This window comes from Heteronotia binoei, chromosome 18, assembly GCF_032191835.1.
Source record: "Heteronotia binoei isolate CCM8104 ecotype False Entrance Well chromosome 18, APGP_CSIRO_Hbin_v1, whole genome shotgun sequence".
Lineage (NCBI taxonomy): Eukaryota > Metazoa > Chordata > Lepidosauria > Squamata > Gekkonidae > Heteronotia > Heteronotia binoei.
The window spans coordinates 2,945,865-2,962,822 of record NC_083240.1 but is presented as its reverse complement, the minus strand read 5'-3'; the positions used below and the strand labels follow the sequence as shown (position 1 = coordinate 2,962,822).

At 48.1% G+C, this 16,958-nt stretch overlaps 3 protein-coding genes across 3 annotated transcripts in view; 2 read left to right on the top strand and 1 right to left on the bottom strand.

The window, feature by feature from the left end:
- Window positions 1-11,209, top strand: part of PLOD1 (procollagen-lysine,2-oxoglutarate 5-dioxygenase 1) — a 33,079-nt gene extending 21,870 nt beyond the window's left edge. The window contains exons 12-19 of the mRNA XM_060259304.1: window positions 466-591; window positions 2,700-2,841; window positions 4,461-4,574; window positions 5,619-5,684; window positions 5,865-5,969; window positions 6,719-6,865; window positions 8,018-8,143; window positions 9,589-11,209. Coding sequence (XP_060115287.1) covers window positions 466-591; window positions 2,700-2,841; window positions 4,461-4,574; window positions 5,619-5,684; window positions 5,865-5,969; window positions 6,719-6,865; window positions 8,018-8,143; window positions 9,589-9,744 — 982 coding nt within the window. The 3' untranslated portion in view covers window positions 9,745-11,209. The remainder of the gene's footprint in view (window positions 1-465; window positions 592-2,699; window positions 2,842-4,460; window positions 4,575-5,618; window positions 5,685-5,864; window positions 5,970-6,718; window positions 6,866-8,017; window positions 8,144-9,588) is intronic.
- MICOS10 (mitochondrial contact site and cristae organizing system subunit 10) overlaps window positions 1-16,958 on the bottom strand; it is a 424,103-nt gene that overhangs the window by 123,603 nt on the left and 283,542 nt on the right. The gene's annotated exons all lie outside the window — the stretch shown is intronic.
- Window positions 15,834-16,958, top strand: part of MFN2 (mitofusin 2) — a 28,694-nt gene continuing 27,569 nt past the window's right edge. Inside the window, exon 1 of the mRNA XM_060259177.1 lies at window positions 15,834-15,864. The gene's annotated coding sequence lies outside the window, so the exon portion shown is untranslated. The remainder of the gene's footprint in view (window positions 15,865-16,958) is intronic.

Genomic DNA, 16,958 nt, shown 5'->3' with positions numbered 1-16,958 from the left:
GCGAGGAAGACAAGAGTAAAAGATGCAGAATGAGAGGAAATTATGCACATAAATGAGATTTGCACAGGGCTTTTTGCACAGGAACTCCTTTGCATATTAGGCCACACACTCCTGAATGTAGCCAATCCTCCTGGAGCTTACAGCAGGCCCTGTACTAAGAGCCCTGTACGCTCTTGGAGGACTGGCTGCATCAGGGGTGTGTGGCCTAATATGCCAAGCAGTTCCTGCTACAAAAAAAAGCCCTGGATTTACATAATTTACAAACAGGATGGAATCCTGTTTTTCTTGGCCCAGAATTTGAGATGTTTGGAGTTTGTTTTGTTTTAGCGCAGCGCTGGGAAATATCCCATCATTTTCTGGTTAGTTCTCATGCCACCACCCCTTCTTGGTGACTATAATGTTCTCCTCAGGATCTGTGTCCCTTTGCTCACTGAATCCCCCTTCTTCTCTTCTTTGTGCTCCCAGGTTTGTGATCGCCCCACTCGTCACCCGCCTGGGGAAGCTGTGGTCCAATTTCTGGGGCGCCTTGAGTGCTGATGGCTACTATGCTCGCTCGGAGGACTACATCGATATCGTTCAGGGACGGAGAGTGTGAGTGTCAAGAGGAACGCAAAAGATGCTGTGCAGTTATGGCACTGGGCAAAGTTGGGGGAGGGGGGGAGAGACACCCTCCTTCCATATCTGTGGGATGTCTTTTCATGCCCCTTCGCTGCCAGCTGGGGCTGGATTGAGATGGTGGGCTACTATGGACAGGACCCTAGCTTTATTCCACCAGCTTTATTGTCTCCCTATGCTGCAGGGGACAAATAGGAGCGGTTTTCTTGTCATAGGGTTGGGGCTCCACTGTGGTGCCATTTCATGGCTTAGGGTTCCATTGTAGCCTCCTTCCTTTGGCTCTGTCTCCCTCCCCCCCCCCCCTTGCAGCTCCCAGTGACCCTTTCAGTTGCATCTATGCTGCAGGGGACATATAGGAGTAGTTACATTATTGCAGGAGCCCTTGGGGAGCTGGGCTATAGTCCTTGCCTCCCCAGTCAGAACTGCCCCTTTGCCAGGCTGAAAGCATCAGTGAGCCATGCCGATCCCTGATGTCATCCATGTCTGAACCACATCAGCAGCTCCTTCGTACCTGATTCAAGACCAGCATCTCAGGCACATATCCCAGCCACTTGGGATTTAATTGTTTTTTTTTTTTAAATAATAAATAAGGCCTTGGCTTGGCAAGGAGAAGATCCCCAGACCAAATCAGAGGCATCTCTGGTTAAACCATATAGGTAGTAAGTGATGTGGAAGACTTTTTCCCCTCTCTTCCAGAAGGTTATGACTTCTCTGTGCTGTTCCAGAAGCTTTTCAGTAGCTTTATAGTGGCTGTTGCTGTCCTAATCTGTTCTGGGGTTTTGTCAGTACCGAGGTGGTTTTGATGGCTCCTTTTGAGTTGTCTGCTCTTTTTTATGACTGCTTCTGTCTGTTGGTTCATTAGTAGAACAGAGCAAGAGTTCCCGCTGCTGCAGACGGATGACTAACACGGCTACTGTTGGGGTTTAGAGATACTATTAGCAGAGTAACGTGGAGAGAGCCACGAATAACAGCCAGGCACAAGGTTTAGCTTAAGAATAAAAGTAGTTTACTTTACTAATGAGGGAAAGGTATGACTGGGATTTCTAGAAAACAAAGAAGGATTTAATATCCTATCTAGCTTCTAGGCTACAGCCTAACTTCAACTGCTTGGAGATCTAAGGACCTAACACAAAGGGCAATAAAACTGACCAGATGGTTTCCCTCAGACCACCACCCAAATATATGGATTAGCCTATTAGGGCTCTCCCTCAATGGTCACTATGCATATTGACACCCAGCCTTGGCGGGAAGTACGTGCACACATTCTCATTGGCTCTTCCTACTCACTGGCTAAACATCAGCATGCATATACAAACACTTAATTAACTTATCTTCCTTATCTTCACACCCCTTCCAACCCTCCCAGCAATTAACACAGAACAATGGGCACATTCAACAGCCAGTTTCCTTATCACTACCCTTCCAGGAAGCCCCACCAAACAATGGGCACATCCACAAACCAATTGCCCCTTTCACCACACCCCCTCCAGCCTAGAAATAGCAGCTCTCCAGCAGCCCTGGCCCCACTCAATGCACAGCAGCCAAGGTCAGAGCGCCTCCTCCGGCTGCAACGCCACTGAGGATGTTCTCCGCAGCCGAGAACGAAACATCTGGAAGGAAAACTTTCTCCAGTAGAACACGGCACTTGAGCCTGAAAGATTCCACAAACCCTAATACTTAATTAACTCATGGCAACGGGAAGTGAAATTGCATCAGAAACCCAACAGCTACCCATCTTGTTCATTAATTAGTTTTATTGCTTGAATTTTGCATGCCAGATTTGATTTTATTAAACATTTCAGGTGAATAGCTGCGTTGGTCTGAAGCAACGGAACAAAGTTTGGGTCCAGTGGCACCTTTAAGCCCAACAAAGTTAATTCTGGGCATGCACATGGAAGCTTATAAAGAGAATTAAGTTTGGGGGGGCTTAAAGGTGCCGCCGGGCCCACATTTGGTTCTCTTGATTTTTTTAAGATATGGAAAAGCAAGATACGGATTTTCTAAAATGAAATAATATATTTAAAGTGGTTTTTCCCCCTAATCATGAACCCCCCCCCCCCAATTTTCCTTTCCTTGCTTTTTAGCGGGCTCTGGAACGTCCCGTACATTTCTAGCATCTACCTGATCAAAAGCAGCATCCTCAGATCTCAGCTCACTCAGGTTGACCTTTTCCATGTCGGGAAGTTAGATGCGGACATGGCTTTCTGCCACAACATCCGGGAGCAGGTGAGCACGGAGGGAACACCAGACCTTCCTAGTAGGAGGATAGGCTTGCCAACCTCCAGGTGGTGGCTGGAGATCTCCTGGGATTACACCTGATCTCCAGGCAACAGAGATCGGTTCACTTGGAGGGGGGACTCTGTGGCATTGTGCCCTGCTGAGGCTCCTCCCCTCCCCAAACCCCGCCCTTCTCAGGCTCCACCCCCAAATCTCCAGGTATTTCCTAGCCTGGAGCTGGCAGCCCGATAGAGGGAGCGGGGGGGGGGGCGGGAGGAAAAGGCAGCTGATGCACTTTGTGTGTTTCTTGGGTATCTTTTCCTCTTCAGCAAGGAGGCCCTAAGTGACTCCTTTTATCCACCCTCAGGGGATCCCTCAGCAGCAGCACTCAATGCTGAGGGAACTGGCTCACTGAGGCTGGTTTTCTTGCCTTTGGTGTAGTGGTTAAGAGTGGTAGACCCTAATCAGGAGAACCAGGTTCATAGAATCCTAAGCTGATTCCACACTCACCTTGCTCCGGGGCAGGCTTCTGTTTCTGTGCGGAGCAAGCTGGCAATTTTGCACCAGTTGCTCCGTGCCACCATTTTGCGTGGGGCAAACCCGCAGTTTGCTGCACTGCAGTGTAAACCTGCAGCTGGTGCGAAGTCGCCAGCTTTGCTCTGCACAGAAACGGAAGCCTGCCCCAGAGCAAGGTGAGTCCGGAATCAACCATAGAGTTGGAAGGGATCTCCAGGGTCATCTAGTTGACCCCCCTGCACAGTGCAGGAACTTCACAAATACCTTCCCCCCACACATACATCCCCAGTGACCCCTGCTCCAGGCCCAGAAGATGGTAAACATCTCCAGGATCCCTGACCAAACTGGCCCAGAGAAAAACGATTGACCAACCCCAGTGTGGCAATCGGCATTTCCCTGGGCATGTAAGAAAGGGCCACGAGAACTCAGCACTCAGGAGTTCAATTCCCCACTCCACCACATGCAGCCAACTGGGTGACCTTGGGCCAGTCACAAGTTCTTTAAGAGCTGTTATCAAAGGAGCAGCTCCCTTAGAGCTCTCTGAGCCCCACCTACCTCACAAGGTGTCTCTTCTGGGAAGGGGAAGGGAAAGCCGTTTCTAAGCCATTCTGAGACCCCAAGTGAAGGGCGGGGTAGAAATCCAGCCTCTTCATATGAACATATGAAGCTGCCTTCTACTGAATCAGACCTTTAATCCATCAAAGTCCGTATTGTCTACTCAGACTGGCAGCGGCTCTCCAGGGTCTCAAGCAGAGGTTTTCCACACCTATTTGCCTGGACCCTTTTTTGAAGATGCCAGGGATTGAACCTGGGGTCTTCTGCTTACCAAGCAGATGCTCTGCCACTGAGCCACCGTCCTTCCCCTAAAAAACCCACCTCTTCCCTGGATACGAACATATGAAGCTGCCTTTTACTGAATCAGACCCCCCTCGGTCCATCAAAGTCCATCTTGTCTACTCAAACTGGCAGCGGCTCTCCAGGGTCTCAAGCTGAGGTTTTCATGCCTACTTGCCTGGACTTTTTAGTTGGAGATGCTGGGGATTGAACCTGGGACCTTCTGCTTACCAAGCAGATGCTGTATCACTGAGCCACTTTTTCTTTGCGTCCTGCAGGGCATCTTCCTCTTTGTGATGAATCAGCAACACTTTGGGCACATCCTCTCCTTGGAGAATTACCAAACTGCTCATCTCCACAACGATCTTTGGCAGATCTTTAGCAACCCAGAGGTGAGAGAGATGAGAGGGCAGCACAAAAGATTTCTTTTAAAGGGTATTGTGGATTTTAAAAATCTGATTATATACATATATCTGGTGGTTTTGGTTTCTTGGCTGCTTACCAATTTTTATTCTTCCAGCAGTGTTTTGGTTATGTGTGACCTTGGAAGGAGTTGTTCTAATCTCCTTCTAATTAATGGTTACTCTCAGCTGCACTAGGAGAGTCAGCGTGGGTTGATTGGTTCTTCTGGGATGCCCATTTTTGGTTTGTCATTAGCCAGCTGAGGAGGATTTATACTGTTTTCCAAAACCCCTTTTTTATTACTGTTTTTCCTGCCAAAAAAGCCGTCCTGCTTACCGGCTGGTGATTATGGGGTTTCCTAAGTCGTATTAGCTAGTTATATTTTATAACGTTGTTATTTTGTTTGCACCAGTCTGTTCTGAAACTGCCTGCCAACTCAATAAAGTAATATTTTTGCTTATCTTTGAGTTGTGCTGCCTTGTCTGTCACTGTAAGAAAACACCTCACTCTGCCTCGATGTGAGGGGAGTGGAGGCTGTTTACAGATGCCCACAGGGTGTCTGTGTTCAGCAGGAGGGCGGAAATTCTGCAAACTCAAAGGGAAAGAAGCACAGACGAGGGCCGCCATAACCAATGGTGGGAAGTGCTGTCAGGTCACATGTGCCTTTTCAAGGTTAAGCAACATGTAGAGATGGTTTGCTGTTGCCTGCCTCTGGACTTCCTTGATGGTTTCCCTTCCAAGGACTAACCAGTGCAAACCCTGCTTAAGTTCCATGATCGGACAAGACGGGGCTAGCCTGGGCCATTCCAGTTGGGGCACTGCAAGACAAACCGGATGCAAAGAGGAATGCCGGCCCAGTGGTGTCCACGCTTCTGCTGATCTTCTAGGTACCCTGGGCCATTTAGAAGTCCAAAACCACAGTTTGGATCCCACCCAGAAATGAACTGGAAGCCACCGAAGCTGGATGAGAATTGGTATCCTGTGTCACCACAGCAGAAAAGACAGATTGACCTTATCATGTCGTCTTATTACAGGACTGGAAGGAAAAATACATCCATGAAAACTACACCGCAGCTTTAAAAGGCAAGGGGGTAGAAACGGTAAGTAGCCCCAACCACAATTAAAGTACATGTTAATTGGCGTCTAGCAGGATATATAGCCATTGGGAGGCTATCTCCTGAGACCATCTCAGTGTACTACAGAGATTGCCCTTCTTATTTTCCTCCTTTGGCTTTCCTCTCTTTCCTGGCTAAGCTTTCACAGTTTCTCTGTCTCACTAGCCCTGCCCAGATGTGTACTGGTTTCCTCTGTTCACCGACACCGCTTGCGACGAACTGGTAGAAGAGATGGAGAATTTTGGCCAGTGGTCCAAGGGAGACAACTCAGTAAGGAAGCCTTGCAGAGAAGACTTTCAAAAGACTCTTGACATGTTCCTCCTCCTCCACCACGCCCAGGCTTTCATACATTCATTTCTGGCACATCAAATTCCTGAAGGAGGGTGGTGGGTGGGCCCCCTCCCCCTCCCCCCCTCCCTCCCTTTTATACAACATGCTCTACCCGGGTACCTGGGGATGACTTTGACTTACCCCAGGTTACGGTTTACAAGGCTGGGATGAGAAAATGCTGTTGTCCCAGAGAAATCTCACATTTTGATGAGAGCTGAAGGTCAACAGAAGTGTTTTACTGGTAATAAATACTTAAGAACATAAGAGAAGCCATGTTGGATCAGGCCAATGGCCCATCCAGTCCAACACTCTGTGCTATATACACACACACACACACACACTGTGGCTAATAGCCACTGATGGAGCTCTGCTCCATATTTTTATCTAACCCCCTCTTGAATCTGCCTATGCTTGTTGCCGCCACCACCTCCTGTGGCAGTGAATTCCACATGTTAATCACCCTTTGGGTGAAGAAGGACTTCCTTCTATCCATTTTAACCCGACTGCTCAGCAATTTCATTGAATGCCCACGAGTTCTTGTATTGTGAGAAAGAGAGAAAAGTTGACTTCTTCAACCAGCAGTGTTAGCGCTGGGAAGAAGCAGTTATGCTAAAGCTCTTCCTTGCAGATCACCGAAGATAGACGGTAAGGCCTTCGCTATGGTCTTCTTTTGTGCAATAACGTTACAGGACAACAGGATCCTGGGAGGGTATGAGAACGTGCCAACCATCGACATCCACATGAATCAGATCAACTTTGAGCGGGAGTGGTACAAATTCCTCCTGGATTACATCGCGCCCATCACAGAGAAGCTGTACCCCGGGTACTACACCAAAGTAAGGACCTTTTCAAAACGATTTATTTTTTATGAATAAAAACAACAGCAAACGTATCACAATATTTGGGAAATGTGAACAGAGCTATATTTCGACAATAAACGAACAAGGAATGACAACGCAGTAGGAAGCCGTGTTCTGTGGATGGCATAATTAAATCAGTGGGCAAGGATGTGATAGCATCATATTTGAATGACTAATGAAGTATTTAAGGCTACTTAGATGTTACTTTAGTATTTAAGGCTACTTAAATACCCCAGAATGCAGCTGTATTTCAGCAGTGTTTGAGGGATTTACTATGTAGAAGTTTCTGTAGATTTAGTATAGATTCTGCTGTTAGTTGTATAAAATGGATTGTTCATAATTTTAAACTTAGAAACCAGGAGGTCCCAGATCTAAGGAAAGGAAAGGTCCCCTGTGCAAGCACCAGTCGCTTCCGACTCTGGGGTGATGTTGCTTTCACAACGTTTTCACAGCCTTTTTAGGGGGTGGTTTGCCATTGCCTTCCCCAGTCATCTACGCTTTCCCCCCGGCAAGCTGGGTACCGACCTCGGAAGGATGGAAGGCTGAGTCAACCTCAAACCGGCTACCTGAATCCAGCTTCTGCCAGGATTGAACTCAGGTCATGAGTAGAGAGTTTGGACTGCAGTACTGCAGCTTTACCACTCTGCACCACTTGGCTCTTAAAGCATTACTAAAAGGTGCAAGCACCAATCGTTTTTGACTCTGGGGTGATGCTGCTTTCACAACGTTTTCACGGCAGACTTTTTACGGGGTAGTTTGCCATTGCCTTCCCCAATCATCTACACTTTCCCCCCAGCAAGCTGGGTCCTCATTTTACCAACCTCGGAAGGATGGAAGGCTGAGTCAACCTTGAGCTGGCTACCTGAAAACCCAGCTTCCGCCGGGGATCGAACTCAGGTCGTGAGCAGAGGGTTCCGACTGCAGTACTGCAGCTTTAACGCTCTGCATCATGGGGCTCAATCCCAGATCTAAGGAAACCATTAAAAAAAAAAATCCAGGTTCTTTCATTTTCTTCCCAAAGACCTGGTAATGCTGAGCTTTCCCCCTGCTGCCCTGCTGGCTTCCCCTCAAGCGTCACAGTGCCACGCGAGGCAGGTGAGGCTCATGGTGTTCTCTCTTCCCCCGCAGACCCAGTTTGAGCTGGCTTTTGTGGTTCGCTATAAACCTGATGAGCAGCCGTCACTGATGCCGCACCATGACGCGTCCACTTTCACCATCAACGTTGCCCTGAACCATGTAGGGATTGACTACGAAGTAAGTCTGTTGAGATGGGCAGCTCCTTGACTGGGAGAGAGGAGGCAGCCGGGGGTGTAGGCTTGGGGGAGGTGTAGGGGAGGTGTAGTGTAATATGAATTTATTGTTTTATTATTGTGTTGTTCACCTTAAATGTTGTTAGCCGCCCTGAGCCTGCTTCGGCGGGGGAGGGCGGGATACAAATAAAATTTTACTTTACATTTTACATTACATTAGGCTGAGGTTAGGGTGAGCCCTGCACATTATTATTATTTATTTACATCCCTCATCAGCTTCTGATTGACCCTTCAGGAAAAGTGACTTGCTTACTGTTGCCGAAGACTCTGAAGTTTAAATTTTGATAACCTCCGCTATGAATTTCCTGGAGAACAGATAGCCGCAGGGTTGTTTTTATTTCTTTATTTATTGCATCGGATTTGTGAATCACCCAATCCCTTTGAGTTGCTTTTGGCTGATTGCAACCCTATGAATTAAAGCACCCCCCAGAATTAAACTTGGTTGGTCTTGAAGAAGCCACTGGACTCAAACTTTGTCCTCTTACTTCAGACCAACATCTATTCAATTACCTAAATCAATTAATGGCCTTTAAAACATCACGGTGGCTTCTTTGATAGAGCCAGGCCATCTAGAAGAAGAAGAAGAAGATATTGGATTTATATCTCGCCCTCCACTCCAAAGAGTCTCAGAGCGGCTCACAATCTCCTTTACCTTCCTCCCCCACAGCAGACACCCTGTGAGGTGGGTGGGGCTGGAGAGGGCTCTCACAGCAGCTGCCCTTTCAAGGACAACCTCTGCCAGAGCTATGGCTGACCCAAGGCCATTCCAGCAGGTGCAAGTGGAGGAGAGGGGAATCAAACCCGGTTCTCCCAGATAAGAGAGCTATGGCTGCCCCAAGGCCATTCCAGCAGCTGCAAGTGGAGGAGTGGGGAATCAAACCTGGTTCTCCCAGATAAGAGTCCGCTCACTTAACCACTATGGCTGACCCAAGGCCATTCCAGCAGCTGCAAGGGGAGGAGTGGGGAATCAAACTCAGTTCTCCCAGATTAGAGTCCGCTCACTTAATCACTAGGGCTGACCCAAGGCCATTCCAGCAGCTGCAAGTGGAGGAGTGGGGAATCAAACCTGGTTCTCCCAGATAAGAGTCCGCTCACTTAACCAGTACACCAAACTGGCTCTAACGTTGGGCCTTCCTCTATTTCTGCTGCCTTTGACTTTTCCTAGCATTATTGTCTTTTCCTATGAGCTGTGTCTTCTTGTAACACGACCAAAGTACAGTAGCCTCAGTTTGGTCATTTTAGCTTCTAGGGAGAGTTCAGGCTTGAATCGATCTGCCTCCATACAGAGGTACAAACTTTGAACCCCTCCCACCCCCTTTCCTCTATGTTTTCTCCCTAAAAGCCAGGCCAACCTATTCAGGGCTGGTTCCTGCTCTCTTTCCTCTGCAGGGTGGAGGCTGCCACTTCCTGCGCTACAACTGTTCCATCAGAGCCCCCCGGAAAGGGTGGACCCTCATGCACCCAGGCCGCCTGACCCATTACCATGAAGGCCTCCCCACCACCAAAGGGACTCGTTACATTGCTGTGTCCTTTCTCGATCCGTAGACCTGCGTCTTCCAAAAGAAGAAAGACAGGGATATCTTACCAGCTTTTGCACCAAAAAAATAAAAAATACACCTCCTGAAAACTTCCCAAACAGATTTGCTGGATGCAGATATGTGACACGATCCCTTCTGCAAACACACACGGCTACTCTGCATTGGACAGCTTCATCTTCCTGTTTCTCATTCCTGTTTTTCACTTGGATTTCTGCCCAGCCGCAGGGAGGGGGGCGTCTTGGTTTGAAAACTCTGCTATTGTTTTGAAGAGGGAGAGACCCATGGACCACCGCCTCCATCTTGGTTTCCTCCAGCCTGCAAAGAAAAACTCGTTTCTGTTGGATGAGCTTGAAGTCACGGCACGTTAGAGAGCTGTGAAGGCTTGCAAAACCCTTCGGTGCTGTGCCATGTAGGTGCTATTTTTAGCGAATGCTTTTTTCTCCTCCCCAAGTGAATCTGAATGCTTGTGAATCCTTTGTGGCTAAATAAAGGGATTCCCTCCAGTCAGCTATGCCAAAGCAAATGCACAGAGGACGCCACTCCGTTAGAAACAACTCCCAAAGTTGGAAGCGTTCCACAATCCACACATCTCTCCCCAGCAGGATACGTGAACTCTCCCTTCGAGCGGAGTCTACCCAACGTTCTGCAGGGGAGATGCCAGCCCCAAGGGGGGCATTTTGCAACCCAGCCTGCCCTCCTCTGGCCAGCAATGTTCTGCTGCGGGACCCCACTTTACCTGGCATGAGAGGAGGGCACAGGAGAAGCTGAAATGCCTTCATCTGCTTCTGCGCCTGTCGCCCCTGAAACCTCGGAGCTGGGTGTGGCAGCCAGTGGGTTATCCCAAGCAGCCATTGGAATACCAGCTCAAGCCAGACTCAGTCTCAGAAATTCTCCCTTTAGAGTGCCTCTGAGCTTCTGAAGAGCGCCCCTGCCTTTGAATGGAGCAAAAGTGTTGTTTTCTTCAGAACACTCAAACGGATCCTAGACCAAAACACTTCTGATCATGAGCAGCGTGCTTTTGCCTTCTGCCTGGACACAGCTTTTTACACCGCACAGTGTGAGGGTATAGTCCCTTTGAGCATGTGCCAAGTGCCCTTGCTTCCGCAGGGTCCCGTCTTCTTTCTTCTAACTCACGCAAATAAGAATACTTGACAACCACACTATTATTTTGGCCTTACAGTCTCTTTTGCTGGCAGCAGCTGGGCGGGAGGAGAAGAGTCTGGCCGGACCATTGCAATTCTGTGAAGAACAGACTAGCTGGTGCTTCAGTTACGTGCGCATCTGTTCCCCCCCCTTCGGTGCCATGTCCAAAGCTGCCCCAATCCAACGCTTGTGAGAAGCTTTCCGAGAGCTGTACATTATTTATTCAATAGAATCAACCTTCTTTTAGATGTTTTAAAAATCATGTAGGGGGTTTAGGTGTACAGATTTTTCAACTGGAGATTTTTACATTAAAACGTTTACAAAAACAACCAGATATCCGATACTGTTGATTTCTTTATAAGTGTGCAGTTAGTTTAATAGGGCTGTATTTATGTGGCCCATTGGTTCATCTTTGCGGGAGAAATTATTGAAAGGTTGGGAGGTTGCCCTGTCTATATACTGAAGAACGCTAATAGCTGGTGAAAAAGTCTTAAAGACCACTTAAATCCTTTGCACATCAAATTCTATTATGTTCATAGAACACATCAAAAGAGCATATTATGCTTCTCATATTACATGCATCATTCATATAATTGCATTTGAAACACATTCTTATCAAAGTTCTTAAAGTTACAGTCCCATGCATTGCACTCAGTGCACTCTGCAGTCATCATCACTCCACACTGAATATCCAGCGCAAAATCCAGTTGCCACTGTAGTTCTATGATAAGTGACAGAGAGCTGTGTAAAGCACTGGTTCCAATCTTAGTTGTGGCGAGAAGAAGGTTTACAGAAACGTGAAGTCAACCTAGGATTCATGCTGCTGCCTATTTTTTGAAAGAAATACAGCTGCTTTACAGTCTGCTAATGCTACCTGACAGCATCACCCATCAAAGAAGAAAAGTTGGCAACTGGATTTTGTGCTGGGTATTCAGAGTGTGGAGCGATGACTGCAGGGTACGCTGAGTGCAATGCCGAAAAAAGTTCAGCTACGGCTGTGTATGAATTATTCAGGAACTATGAAGCTTCAGAACATCAGAGAAGCCCTGTTGGATCAGACCAATGGCCCATCCAGTCCAACACTCTGTGTCATATAAGAACATAAGAGAAGCCATGTTGGATCAGGCCAGTGGCCCATCCAGTCCAACACTCTGTGTCACATAAGAACATAAGAGGAGCCCTGTTGGATCAGGCCAGTGGCCCATCCAGTCCAACACTCTGTGTCACATAAGAACATAAGAGGAGCCCTGTTGGATCAGGCCAGTGGCCCATCCAGTCCAACACTCTGTGTCACATAAGAACATAAGAGAAGCCCTGTTGGATCAGGCCAGTGGCCCATCCAGTCCAACACTCTGTGTCACATAAGAACATAAGAGAAGCCCTGTTGGATCAGGCCAGTGGCCCATCCAGTCCAACACTCTGTGTCACATAAGAACATAAGAGAAGCCATGCTGGATCAGGCCAATGGCCCATCCAGTCCAACACTCTGTGCCACATAAGAACGTAAGAGAAGCCATGTTGGATCAGGCCAATGGCCCATCCAGTCCAACACTCTGTGTCACATAAGAACATAAGAGAAGCCCTGTTGGATCAGACCAGTGGCCCATCCAGTCCAACACTCTGTGTCACATAAGAACATCACATAAGAAATCTCAACATCCCCGGGCCCAAGGAAGTGCGTCTCAAGACAACTAGAGACAGGGCCTTTTCTACAATGGCCCCTATGTGGTAGAACCAGCTACCAGAAGAGGTGAGGGCCCTACGGGATCTTACTCAGTTCCGCAGGGCCTGTAAGACGACCCTCTTCCGGTTAGCCTACGCCTGACTGGATAAATGTAGCTTTCTAGATCTCTGCGATTACTGTATAGTTTTAATGCTAAAATTTTTTAAGGTTTTTAGGTTTTTAAATGCTTGATTTTAAATGTAATTACGTTGTTCCGATTTTATTGTTTTATTGTTTCTTGTAAGCTGCCCTGAGCCACTCGTGGGAAGGGCAGGATATAAATCCCGGAATAAATAAATAAAATAAATAAATAAACATAAGAGAAGCCACGTTGGATCAGGCCAATGGCCCATCCAGTCCAACACTCTGTGTCACATAAGAACATAAGAGAAGCCCTGTTGGATCAGGCCAGTGGCCCATCCAGTCCAACACTCTGTGTCACATAAGAACATAAGAGAAGCCCTGTTGGATCAGGCCAGTGGCCCATCCAGTCCAACACTCTGTGTCACATAAGAACATAAGAGAAGCCATGCTGGATCAGGCCAACGGCCCATCCAGTCCAACACTCTGTGTCACATAAGAACGTAAGAGAAGCCACGTTGGATCAGGCCAGTGGTCCATCCAGTCCAACACTCTGTGTCACATAAGAACGTAAGAGAAGCCATGTTGGATCAGGCCAATGGCCCCTCCAGTCCAACACTCTGTGTCACATAAGAACGTAAGAGAAGCCACGTTGGATCAGGCCAGTGGCCCATCCAGTCCAACACTCTGTGTCACAGAAGAACATCAGAGAAGCCATGTTGGATCAGGCCAACGGCCCATCCAGTCCAACACTCTGTGTCACATAAGAACGTAAGAGAAGCCATGTTGGATCAGGCCAATGGCCCATCCAGTCCAACACTCTGTGTCACATAAGAACATAAGAGAAGCCCTGTTGGATCAGACCAGTGGCCCATCCAGTCCAACACTCTGTGTCACATAAGAACATCACATAAGAAATCTTCTCAACATCCCCGGGCCCAAGGAAGTGCGTCTCAAGACAACTAGAGACAGGGCCTTTTCTACAATGGCCCCTATGTGGTGGAACCAGCTACCAGAAGAGGTGAGGGCCCTACGGGATCTTACTCAGTTCCGCAGGGCCTGTAAGACGACCCTCTTCCGGTTAGCCTACGCCTGACTGGATAAATGTAGCTTTCTAGATCTCTGCGATTACTGTATAGTTTTAATGCTAAAAATTTTTAAGGTTTTTAGGTTTTTAAATGCTTGATTTTAAATGTAATTACGTTGTTCCGATTTTATTGTTTTATTGTTTCTTGTAAGCTGCCCTGAGCTACTCGTGGGAAGGGCAGGATATAAATCCCGGAATAAATAAATAAAATAAATAAATAAACATAAGAGAAGCCACGTTGGATCAGGCCAATGGCCCCTCCAGTCCAACACTCTGTGTCACCTAAGAACATAAGAGAAGCCATGCTGGATCAGGCCAATGGCCCATCCAGTGCAACACTCTGTGTCACATAAGAGAAGCCCTGTTGGATCAGGCCAGTGGCCCATCCAGTCCAACACTCTGTGTCACATAAGAGAAGCCCTGTTGGATCAGGCCAGTGGCCCATCCAGTCCAACACTCTGTGTCACATAAGAACGTAAGAGAAGCCATGTTGGATCAGGCCAATGGCCCATCCAGTCCAACACTCTGTGTCACAGAAGAACATCAGAGAAGCCATGTTGGATCAGACCAATGGCCCATCCAGTCCCAACACTCTGTGTCACACAGTGGCCAAAAAAATTATATATATGCACACACACATATATATATATATATATACATACACACACTGTGGCTAATAGCCACTGATGGAGCTCTGCTCCATCTTTTTATCTAACCCCATCTTGAAGCTGGCTATGCTTGTAGCCGCCGCCACCTCCTGTGGCAGTGAATTCCACATGTTAATCACCCTTTGGGTGAAGAAGGACTTCCTTTTATCAGTTCTAACCTGACTGCTCAGCAATTTCATTGAATGCCCATGAGTTCTTGTATTGTGAGAAAGGGAGAAAAGGACTTCTTTCTCTACTTTCTCCATCCCAAGCTTGTTAAAGCCCCAAGTGAAACGGCTACATGCGCTTCCCTGTTGCTTTATTGCACTGTGCTGCTTATATGAAATAGCGGTGTACCACTTTTCGTGTTTACACCTTCCTGGCTGAAAGGATTACGGAATTGCGCTGTGCCACTAATGCGGAATATCACTATGTCGCTTGTCGTCAATACCTTCCTGGCTGAAAGAATCGCTGTAACTTTGGACTTCTACTTCATGAGGTTTCCCCGAACTTCTACTATCAAGATATATACTGTGTATTGAATGAGAGGACTGTGTTTTTGGGGTACTGTATAACTATTTATTAGATGTGTTGGTCATGCATAGGGTTGCCAATCCCCAGGTGGGGGCAGGGAATCTGTTGGTTTGGAGGCCCTCCCCCCGCTTCAGGGTCATCAGAAAGAGGGGGGAGGGGAGGGAAATGTCTACTGGGAACTCTGTTATTCCCTATGGAGATTTATTCCCATAGGAAATCATGGAGAATTCATCTGCGGGTATCTGGGGCTCTGGGGGTGGGCTGTGTTTTGGGGTAGGGGCACCAAATTTTCAGTATAGCATCTAGTGCCTCTCCCCAAAATACCCACCAAGTTTCAAAAAGATTGGACCAGGGGGTCCAATTCTATGAGCCCCAAAAGAAGGTGCCCCTATCCATTATTTCCTATGGAAGGGAGGAATTGAAAAGGTGTGCTGTCCCTTTAAATGTGATGGCCAGAACTCCCTTTGGAGTTCAATTATGCTTGTCACAGCCTTGATCTTGGCTCCACCCCCAAAGTCTCCTGGCTCCACCCCCAAAGTCTCCTGGCTCCACCCCCAAATTCCCCAGATATTTCTTGAATTGGACTTGGCAACCCTATGTGTAACTGTATTTATTAGATGTGTTGGTCATGCAGTAAGTTATTTATATAAAGTTTTCCATTATTGAGGTTGTTTTTGCGTGGATGCCTTCGGGCTTTACTCCTGCCCCACCTGGGGATTTGGCAACCCTAACCTGACCACTTCTCCACATTCTTCCCTGAGAGAGCCGGCAGAGAACTACGACTCCCATGAGGCAGCAGGGCCCGGAGGGGGTGTCGCCGTCGGAGTGACGTCACTCCCGGGCGCTCTCTGCTGACGCTGCCCGGGGCCGGGTTCCGACTTGCTGCAGCGCAGGGCGAGAAAGGAGGTGAAGGTGAGCGGGGAAGTTGCTTCGGGAGGCAGCCCCGGGCGGGGACGCGTGTCAGCGCCTTCAGACGACACCGCCGGCCTCGCAGGGCCGGCCTTCCTGCGCTCTGTGCGCGCTCGTGGGAACGCGGGGCCGGGGAGAGGCGTGTCGGGATCTGACCCGCGTGCAAGGAAGCGTGTCTCTCGGGAGGAGGCAGCTGGGGCACGTGTGCAAGATGCGTGACGGGGGGGGGGTTGCAGGCCACGCCCCAGCCCTAAGCACCTGGATTGAGGTGCGCGTGTGTGTTTAGCTAATACTGTTTGCGGATGTTATCCAGGCAACCTGCACCGTCAGGCTCAGGTGAGCGGGGCTGGGGGTCGTTTGAACAAGGCCCGGCTGCTCGCCTGGCCGGGGGTGGGGTGGGGGCTGTCTGCAAGGATTGTGGAGTGCTGGCCAAAGAATTCCTTGGTCCTGCCACTTTGGGGTAAGAAACCTAAAAGGTTAATATGCAATTAAAGGGGCAAACATTAAAAGCAAGCTGCATAATAAATAGAACATTCAAAGAAAGCTGTATAATAAGTAGAATAGAATTAGTATAGAATAGAACAAATTAAAAGACGTTTGCTCCTTGGGAGGACAGCTGTGGCAAACCTGGACAGTATAATAAAAAGTAGAGACATCATCCTGCCAACAGAAGTCCGTATGGTCAAAGCGATGGTGTTCCCAGTAGGAATGTATGGCTGTGAGAGCTGGACCATAAGGAAGGCTGAGCGCAGAATAGATGCTTTTGAGATGTGGTGCTGGAGAAGACTCTTGAGAGTCCCTTGGATTGCAAGAAGATCCAATCAGTCAGTACTAAGAGAAATCAACCCAGACTGTTCCCTGGAAGGTTAGAAGCTGAAGCTCAAAGACTTTGGCCACCAAATGAGAAGGGAGCGCTCCCTGGAGAAGACCCTGATGTTGGGAAAGACAGAAGGCAAAAGAAGGGGGTGGCAAAAGAAGAGATGGCTGGACAGCGTTACTGATGTAACAAACACTGTGCGATTGAACAACAGCAAATACAATAGAACAGTGCTGCATTACAAGGAAATTTAATGATGTGACAAAGGCTTAAAGATATT